This window comes from Giraffa tippelskirchi, chromosome 3, assembly GCF_054371585.1.
Source record: "Giraffa tippelskirchi isolate mGirTip1 chromosome 3, T2T-mGirTip1v1.2.pri, whole genome shotgun sequence".
NCBI lineage: Eukaryota > Metazoa > Chordata > Mammalia > Artiodactyla > Giraffidae > Giraffa > Giraffa tippelskirchi.
Genome location: NC_137277.1, coordinates 29,333,551 through 29,343,601, shown reverse-complemented (window position 1 = coordinate 29,343,601; position 10,051 = coordinate 29,333,551). Strand labels below are relative to the sequence as shown.

Genomic DNA, 10,051 nt, shown 5'->3' with positions numbered 1-10,051 from the left:
CAGTGCTTTATTTATTACAATAAGATGCTTTCTTAAAGCATTCCTTCCATTACCAACTACTGGGTGTATACGTACATACATAATGGCAAACGCTTAGGAAGTATTGCTCTTTGCTTTAGGAAAGTGACTTATGAAATTATCTGGGAGGGAGAATAGACCAGAAAAAAAGAGCAAGAGGAGGATGTCCAGATGGACTGGGGTTCTTTGTGACATCAGCTGAAGTCCAGTTGGAAGGAGCTGGTAAAGCGTTCTACAGGTGAAACAGGAGTATATTCTGGTGCAGTGAACATCCCTTCTGACGTGCTTCCCTCTTGCAGTGGCATATAAAACACATAGTTTTGTGTCTCTTAAAAACAAATGCTAAGTCACTTCAGTTGTGTCTTCGTGACCCTGTGGACTGTAGCCCGCCAGGCTCCTCTGTGAATGGGATTTTCCAGGCAAGAATACTGGAGTGGGTTGCCATTCCCTTCTCCAGGGGATCTTCCCCACCCAGGGATCAAACTCACATCTCTTATGTCTCTGGCGTTGGCAGGCCAATTCTTTACCACTAGATTCTGTATGTTTTGTTTTGCAACTTGCGTTTTTGTGTGTGTGTATTTGGTAGCATCTTGCTCTTCTCGTGTCCCCCGCATTGGGAGTGCAGAGTCTTAGCCACTGGACCACCTGGGAAGTCCCCTTGTGGAGGCGTTTTCCCTAGATTTGAATCTGATGTGTAGGCCACAAAGATAAACCCATGGAATGATGGTTGAACAAATTCAGTATAGACTGTTGTTCTGTGTGTTTATGCGGGGGTGAGCCTGCCTTGGAAAAAACGTAAAAATACATGACATAGGATGGGATTCCAGAGACCTTTACATTTATTTATAATTGCAGGTCTGTGTTAGGGAGTTGACAGACACTGTGCCATTGTGTGAACTGTTCCACAGAAGAACTCGAGAAGCTAGCAAGGTAGCTGTCGTTGTCCTTGGCTTGGTTTGCGTTTGGTGGCTGTGGTTTTGTCGCCCAGAGGAAGCTCAGGTCTGGCAGCCCATTGGGTCTGCACGGCCCCCATTTTATTAGAGGCCGGGCAGTTTGGATGAGAGGGCCCTGGGACTCAGGCTGATGCTGGGATGTCCTTGGCTTGGGGAGACAAGCTTGCTTCAGACAGGCCCTGGGCTCCCTGGCCGTCTTTCCCTCAGTTCCTTGGATCCGAGAGCCCGTCCCAGCTCAGAGGAAGTTCAGAGAGTTGATCCTCATGTAGCGGGAGAACAGCATGTAGAGGCGGCGGAACCAGAGCAGCTGGCTGCGGTGGCGGGACATGGCTCTCTGGGGGGACGAGAGGAGTGGTTCTGCAGCCGGTGCCTGGCCGTGTGTTGTTTCCATCTGCCTCCTCCCACCTGTGCACTCCGAGCCGCAGCAGCCGGACCTGGCTTCCCCTGTGACCTTTGAAACCCCCAGGACTGGCCTCCAGTGGCTGCTTCCTGCCACCCCTCACCATCTCTTGACATCCCCGTGATGACAACCCTGTTACTGTTGCTTTTTTTTTTAAACAGATGAGGAAACTCATCCATCTCAAATAGCAAGTAGGCAGTAAAGCTGAAATTGGAACCCAGAGCCCTCAGGGTGACTCGAGCCTACATTCTTCACTCCTTTGCCCCACCTATATTCTTGATCCTTTGGCCCCGTTATCCCATGTATATGACTCTGCAGGGCTGTTTTCTGCTCAGACTCCTCTGAATCAGCTAAGCTGGGTAAATAACAGCCACTCTGAGAAGAAGAAGAAAGGAGACGGTACCCATAGGTACAGGGTCTCTTTGCCATTGGTGGGGGAGTGTTATCCTATTATTCAGAACTAATGTAGCTCGGTTTCTAAATAGAATAGATCATAACAACTGATTTAACTAGATATACCGTATAAATACAGTTCTTGTTTTTCTGTAAGGACCATAACTAATGCTTATAATCTAAGCAAATATCATTGCAAACGTTTATGTAAAAAACTCATTTTATATTCATTGTTCGAACATCCATGGCTTTAGAGATGTATACCCCCTAATGACTGCAAGCTTGAAGCTGATGATGAGAACCATCACTGTATTCAGGCAAAAATATTACATACCATGGTTTCAACAGGAAATACAACCACAATTTTTAAATAAAAATTTTTCTCAGAGTACCATTGGAATATATACATTACCGTCTGTAAAATAGATAATGGGAGCTCAGTCTGGTGCTTTGTGATGGCCTAGAGGGGTGGGATGGGGTGGGAGGTGGGAGAGAGGTTTAAGAGGGAGGGGACATGTGTAGACATATAGCTGATTTATGGTGCTGTTCAGAGGAAAACAATACAACATTGTAAAGCAATTATCCTCCAATTAAAACATTAAAAAAAACATTACTCTGAGTTCCACATGAGTTCTAGCCCTTGACCCTTTCCACTTCCATGGCAGGAATGCAAACGGTCAAGGGCTAGAACTCCTGGGCAGCTTTGTCCCTAGCCCAGTGCTTCTCAGACCCCCCGCCCCACTGACCACCACTTTCTCACCAAGAGGGCCTCGCCTGGCCTGACTCCTCAACAGGCAGACAGCGGGCTACCCACTGGTCTTTACTGAGGCTCCTGACAGGTCTGAGTTCTTACACTCAAGCTGGAAGCCTGGTCCACGTACAACAGTAAAAACCCCATTAGTCAAAATGTCCAACCCTCAGGGGTTTGGGAACTGTTTTATGGCATGTCCATGTGAGGGAACACAGGCAGCCATTAATATTTGAACATGTAAGGATGTCAGAGAAGACGGTCATGATGTTAAAGTAGGTTTCAAACAGCAGGCTCCGTGTCACCCCATTTTACATATATATGTCAATACTCTTGTGTTTGAGTGATTACCTGTACGGGGTGGGGTTGCAGGTAGTTTTGATGAATGATTTTTATTTTCGACTTGCTTTTATGTAACTACTCCCAGACTTTCCACACTGAGCCTATGTTGTCACTTGCTTTTTTTTTTTCCAGCTTGTGCTATGTCTATACTCAGAAGACAAGGTGCAAGTCCCTGAAGGTCTATGGCTCCCAGTGTCTGGCTGTGGGCCCGCCCTGGGGACAGAACCACTTGGAAGGCCTTGGGTGAGGGGCTTTGAGGGACCTGGAATGGGGCGGGGGGAGCAGTGTGGGGGCGAGGGGCGGTCCTCACCTGGGCCTGGGCTGCCTCGCGTTGGGTGAGCACGAAGAGGGCGTCATGGGCAAGCAGCAGGGAGCAGGGTAGGTCCAGCAGACAGAGGTATTTGCGCATCAGGTTCACAGACTGGAGTGTGAGCACCGAGCACCCTGCGGGGGCAGGGGGAGGGTGGGGAGACTTGCAGCTCCAGGCTGATTTTCCTGAACTCCCCAGGCGCGTGCCCTGCCTTTGGAGCTCAGGGCAGGGCACTATCAGAGCTGCTCGTTGCCCATCGTTCTCACAGATAAGAGGGTGAAAGGGCCCAGAACACCTGGAGGCCACCCTCTGTCTGCTCTGTGCCCCCAGCAGGGAGAGACTGGCTGCTGGAGGCTGGGGTCAAACCCAAGGGAGGAGTGGTGCAGGCAGACTTTCTGTCTTAGGGGGCTGGAGACCTGGCTCCTGCTCGTCACTGGAGAACTCATGGGCTTGGAGAAGTCCCTTCACCTCAGTGAACCTCAAATTTCTCGTCTGTATGATGGGCTGTTGGTCATTTGTGAGTGTGGGACCTGCCTGTTTCCCGTGTGCCATGTGCTTAGTTGCTCAGTCCAACTCTTTGTGAGAACACGCCAGGCTCCTCTGTCCATGGGGTTCTCCAGGCAAGAATACTGAAGTGGGTTGCCATTCCCTTCTCCAGGGGATCTTCCCAACCCAGGTTTCTTCTGTCTCCTCCATCGGCAGGTGGGTTCTTTCCCACTAGCGCCACCGGGGTTGTCTTCCAGGGTTGAGCAAACACACCAGAGCTGTGTTCCTGAGCCCCTGCAGCTTCACCAGCCAGAAGCCCACCCAGAGAGGGCGTGCTGCCTGGAGGTCCATCATTCTGTCCCCAGGGCTCTCCCATGAGGGGTGCACGTCCAGACAGAAACTGGCTCAGGGAGGTGAGGGCGGTCAGATGCCTTCCGGTGAGTTAGGAAGTGTTTCAGACATGTCCAGCGCCCAGCAGTCACCTACAGCCTGGTCAGTTACCTGGGGGATAGATGTGAGCTTGGATAGACATCCTGGAAGGACACTAGAAGTGGGATAGAGCTGGCCAGGGAGAAAGCCGGGAGGGCGAGGGGCAAGGCCCACAGAGGCGGTTAACTTCCTGTGTCAGCCCATCTGGGTCCTAGGTTCTTGGTCAACATTGTTTCTGGGTGTGTCTATGGGTTTCACATCTGAACTGGACGACTGGGGAAAGCAGAAGCCCTGGGTAGGTCTCGTCCAGTCCATCGAGGGAGGGCCCGAGGAGAGCAGAAGTTAGAGAGAGGGAGAACGTGTCCCCAACTGTCTGACTGCAGAGCTGGACCCTGGTCATCTGCCCGAGACCAAGACCGACCTCATCGGCTCCCTGTTCTCAGGCCGTTGGACTTGGACTGAATGAGGGATGCCCTGGCTCTCTTAGGCCTCCAGCTTGCAGGTGGCGGATCCTGGATTTCTTGGCCTCCATAATCGTGTGAGCCAATTCCTTCTTATATATTATTGTTGTTGTTCTGTCGCTAAGTCGTGTCCGACACTTTGTGACCCCGTGGACCACAGCAAGCCAGGCTTTCCTGTCCTTCCCTTCTCCCGGTGTTTGCTCAGACTCATGTCCATTGAGTCAGTGATGCTGTCTAAACATCTGTATGTATGTGTATAATATATACAGCAGCACATCTGTCTATCTGCATTCCTGTTGGTCTGTTTCTCTAGAGAACCCTGATGACACCCCCTCCTCCCTCACATCCAGAGGATACTTCTCAGTGGACACAACTTGACCGTGAGGCCTGGGGATCCCCCTGTGACAGACACAGTGAGTTGAGTCAGGACAGAGTGGCCCTGCCTCTCCCGCCACTGGGCCAAGGGCAGCTCTCTGTATATTTAGCACTCTCACCCTAGAGGGACAGTAGCAGCAACCTGTTGCAACAGGGCCCGGCCTTACCTTTAGGTAACTTCCCTTCTGCGTGCAGGGTCCTGGCAGAGGAAACGGAGAGAGTGCGAGTGAGAACCCTCTGTAGTTAACGGGAGGGGCTGTCAGAGCCAGGCCTGCCCACCCTGGGGTCCCTCCACGTAGGTTTCCAGGCAGGTTCTTGAGCATAAGTCACCACAGAAATTCCTCGAACCTCATACCTCTGGATACAGCTGAGGGGGCTAGGGTGGATCCCTCATCAAAGGTCAGCCAATCTGGAGATGACCAGTGGCTTATGAAGTGCCCTGGTCCAAGCTGTGCCCATCAGAGATGAAAGTAACGACAATGGACTCTTCAGAGTTTTTCTCTTTTATGTGATTGTGATGTGAGCATGGTGGGAAAATATGTAAAGTGTTAATTGGTGTTTCTTCCCTGACAGTCCTCTCCCCTTGCACACACCTTTTGGTAGTAGAGGCCATTCTGTGCTCACTGCCCTAAGAGGAGGCGTGAGGGGACTTCCCTGGGGGTCCAGTGGCTAAGACTTGGTGCTTCTACTGCAGAGGGCGCAGGTTCAATCCCTAGTCGGGGAACTAAGATCCCACATGCTGCACAGTGTGGTGAGAAAAAGCATTTATCCTAAGAGGAGGGGTGAGCTGGGTCTAACAGCAATAAGAAAATGAACTTCTTGTTGTTTTGAAAGCTGACAGGTGGGCAATGGAACAAAGAGTCCCCTTCCCCCACACCCCAACACACGGACTCATGGGGAAGGGATTCTCAGGAGCAGGGATTAAAGACAAGAAGTTGGCCTGACTTAAGGAGCCTGAGAAATAGAAAATGCCGAGCTCAGAGGCGGCTCATCCTGCACTCTGGGTGGAGCCCTGGGGATGACCTCCAAGGAAAGAGTTCACAGGCAGATCTAAGGGCAGGAGAGAGGTGCCCTGGAGACACATCTTCAAGCCCTGAAGAGCACGGGCACATTCAGAAGAAGGGCATAGAGTCAGTCCTTGACCTCAAGCTGCCCTCTTCCTTCCCTAGGCTGGGTCCAGCAAGCTGCTTGTGGGGCCGGGAGGAGAAGGCTCAAGAGATCAGGACATAAGCTACAGGTTTGTATGACCCCAGAGAAGTCCCTCAAGATCTGTGAGGCTCAGGGTTTTTTTTGTTTTGTTTTTTTTTAAACCAGTTAAATACAGGCGGTGGTTGTGGTTGTTAGTCGCTCAGTCATGTCTGACTCATTGCATCCCCCATGGGCTATAGCCCGCCAGGTTCCTCTGTCCATGGGATTTCCCAGGCAAGAATACCGGGGCGGGTTGCCATCTCCTCCTCCAAGGGATCTTTCTGACACAGGGATTGAATCCGCCTCTCTTGCATCGGCAGGCAGATTCTTTACCACTGAGCTGCCAGGGAAGCCCTAAATGCAGATGCATGTCAGTAAAATGGAGTGGCTGCAAAGAACAGGTGAGATTTCAAATGACATGCACATCCTCCTTCTCCAAAGAAAGATCTGAAATCAGGAGGATGCCCATTCATGGATCCCAGCCCTCAGACCTGCCCGTGAGCTACAAGGAGGTGAAATTTGGCTATAATGTTTTCTGTGGCCAAAGCAGAGGGAGGGATCCAGTCAGTTCCTGCATTTGGCTGCATCTGGGGACAGAGAGACTCAGCTGTTAGGAGACAAGGTCATAACTCTAGGACTTGAGGGCGCCTGCTCCTGGGAGGATGAGGTGAGATGACCCACGGGGTGGAGAGTGATGAGACTGCCCACCCCAGCTGCCCAGGGAACTGGTGCACCATCGTACCTCACGGCTGCATACAGAGCGACGTGGTTGCCGTGCCCGCTCACGCCCCCCTCATCGAAGGTCACCACCTGCAGAGACACAGAGCTTCACTCCAGACTGTCTGAACTGTCTCTCCCACCTCCACCCCCACCACCTGGGACAGACAGGAGGACCCAGAACCCTGAACGTGTTTGAGTTCTGAGTGAATCAGAACTGACTTGGGAGCCGGTCGGTGGTTTGTGACCGCTGTTCAGCCCTGTGGCTGTGGGTTTGACTATGCTCTTGTTCCTAGATGGCAGAGCAGAGTGGAATTGGGCCACGAGAGAAACCTGGGTTTAGCATGTCTGTGTTTCTTATCTGCTGGGCCTCTTATCAGCACGTATGGTTTCCCGACTGGCTGCTGCGTGACCTTTGTTCACGTCGAAGCCGTCTGATTATTCGGTCCCTCTTCCTGGTGCTGTGTCGAGGGCATGAAAGCGCTAGAGGACAGTGTCCACCGTGCCCTGGGGCTCACAGAAGCCCGTGGTTCCTCGTAGGCTGCCTCTGCATCCACATTCTCAGACCAGCATCTGCTTCTCCAACTATAAGCCTAGCCTAGGCACCAGATTCATTTCTGCACAGATGAGTTAAAAAACCCAAAGAATAATTTGAATAATAATAATAAATGTAAAAGAACAGCTGGAATAAGTAAAAAAAAAAAAAATGTAGGAAAGAAGACAGGACTCAGAAAAAGGCACAGGTGTGGCTGGTTGAGGGGGATGGAAAGAGGGGACCAGGCAGCCAAGAGAGCAGGATGACGGATGGGCAGGGGCAGGTGAGCCGACATTTAAAGAAAAACGCTGTTGACCTTGAGTTAATAATTAGTGAGGCTGAATGATGGGAACATGAGTTTCATTATACTCTTTGCTCTACTTTTGCATGCTTGAAATTCTCCACAGTGGGAAATTTTTTTTAAGGCTTACAAGCATATCCTATTATGATGGATACGTGTCATACATTTGTTAAAACCCAGGGGACACACAGCACCAGGAGTAAACCCTAACGTGAACCTGGGGTGATGATGACATGTTAGGGTAGATTCACTGTAACAAGTCGTGGGGCCAGGGGTACGTGTGTACTTTCTGCCCAATTCTACTGTGAACCTAAAATTGCTCTGGAAACTATAATGTATTTATAAAAAAACACACTTCACCCTAGAACTCAGGTACCCTGTTCTGATCCCATCCTTCTGTGCAGCCAAGCGTGGAGTGCCTAAGTCCACTCTCACCTCTGACCTAGTTACCCTGACCCTTGGGCATATCATAGAACGTCGCTCCTGGGAGCGATTTCATCTTCAGTGTCTTGGTTTCCTCATCTGTGAGATTGGGAGAGTGAGGCCTCCCTCCTTTCTCTCTGGCTCAAGGTGAAGGTCAAGTGAAGCCCCGTGGGAACGTGTTGGACCTGGACAGCAGCCCAGGCTGAGTGTCTGCTGCCTTCGTTGGAGGTGACTCTGGGACGCGGTTGTCTCAGGCCAGCCGGGGCGCACTCCCTGCTCTGGAGGCTTGGGGCCATTGCAGTTCGTCTCCATCACTTAAAATTCTCCAAGGTCTTGTTTCCTGTATATCCCACACCTTCCAACAAGCCCCTAGTCTTCCTGCAGTGAGGAGGGCTAAGCTGAACTGTCTCCACCCCCTGGTCTCGTGCAGATTAGGACCTGGCAGCAATGGCGTCTATCCACCTTCCCCCCTCAACTGCTGAAACCTTTGTTTAAATGAAGTCTTTCCCGGACCCCAGTAAATAATAGGCTGTTTTCACTTCTCTAAGACAGTGGCTCACAGGACATGGTGAAGGATAAACAGCAACACCTGTCACTGGGGCAAGACACACAGCAAATACTGTCCCAAAGGGGGCTGAAGAAGTCACAGAGGGCTTCTGGGAGAAGGCAGTCTTAGCTGGGCCTGGACCACAAGTCAGTTTTCAGGGAAACAAACTTGGGAGGTTCTTCTGTGTCTGTGCCCTGACTTCCTCCTTGGATGTTCAGAGCTGCGGCTGTGATGTGGTCTAAACACGAACTCGGCCCCTTAGTGAGGTCCAGCCCTGATCACCAGCGAGTGGCACCTATGGGAGGGCTGGTCAGAGATGGCCAAGTTCACAAAGATGGGAGTTTATCCCACAAGCAGGAGTGACTGAAGACCAGTTGTTCCTATGAACCAAAGCCAGAGAGGAGAGAGTTTGGGGACTAGCTGTGGGCATGCCACTGCCCAGGAAGACGGGGTACCAAGGGTCACTACAGCACACCTCACAGACCCCGTCCTGTGCCCCAGCCAGCCCTGAGGACCAGCTCTGTCCACCGCCAGGCTGTGGAGCCCTGAGAGCGTCTGAGTGTGGTCTGGGAAGAGCAGGGCAAGAGGAGCCAGGCCGGCTATCACCTCAGACCCTGAAGAAAGGTACATCCAGGAAGGGTGGACCTGCAGCTGTTGGTGACCATTCGTCTGGCCAGAACAAAGTGCAAAGCCGGTGCAGAGCCCTGGTGGGGCCAGCGGCCCCCCTGCACCTCCAGCTCCGTGTGGTTCACAGCCAGCTGGCTAGGTGCCCCTTCTGGCCCATGTGGACGAAGCTTCCGTTGTATTTATGTCATTAGAGCACAAAGGCAGTCTGACTAATCCACGAAAATCTGCTCTTAACAATGGTCTAATAATTCAGTTCACTCAGAGGATGCATCACTGATAAAAGCCTGACAGTGGGGTTCACCTTCTAACAAGGATTAATAAAAACTTAAAAGCCAATGGCTGGGGCTTTAAATGGTAGAATTTGGATATTAACTCGTGAGGGTTATTATTCTTATTTTAGATGTGGACACATTCCCGGCACCTTAAGATGGACTGCTGGCAGGATGCAGGCTGGCGAGGCCTGAGCGTTGAGTTGGGTGTTCCCAAGCCGTCTGCCTCTGCAGGTGAATCGAATGCCCACCGGAGCTCTAACCAGGAATGTTCTCCCTGCAGGGGCTGTGGATTTATCCTCACGTTTTCTAGAGGGAAAAATGGAGGCTCAAACCCCTAGATTCATGCTTACCGACCTTGGGCAGCTTTTGAGCCTCTGGAAACCTCAGTTTCCTCGATGAAGGTGAGCATTAGGACAACACTTACCCCCAGAGTTACAGTGACACCCTAACATGAAAATGCTTGTTCTGTGCCAGCGTGTCGTGGCATAGGCTCGTGGGGACCTGGGTTTTCAGGGGCAGCATGGAG

At 51.4% G+C, this 10,051-nt stretch overlaps 1 protein-coding gene across 5 annotated transcripts in view; it reads right to left on the bottom strand.

The window, feature by feature from the left end:
• Positions 1-10,051, bottom strand: part of PIGL (phosphatidylinositol glycan anchor biosynthesis class L) — a 48,254-nt gene that overhangs the window by 6,899 nt on the left and 31,304 nt on the right. The window contains exons 4-7 of one of the 5 annotated variants that reach the window (XM_081583766.1): positions 6,846-6,913; positions 5,083-5,114; positions 3,165-3,298; positions 835-1,746 (exon numbers count right to left, since the gene is read on the bottom strand). In XM_081583766.1, the coding sequence (XP_081439892.1) occupies positions 1,552-1,746; positions 3,165-3,298; positions 5,083-5,114; positions 6,846-6,913 (429 nt within the window). In that variant the 3' untranslated portion in view covers positions 835-1,551. Of the gene's footprint in view, positions 1-834; positions 1,747-3,164; positions 3,299-5,082; positions 5,115-6,845; positions 6,914-10,051 lie in introns of those variants that run through there. The other 4 variants (XM_081583765.1, XM_081583767.1, XM_081583768.1 and 1 more) reach the window with 4 other exon arrangements.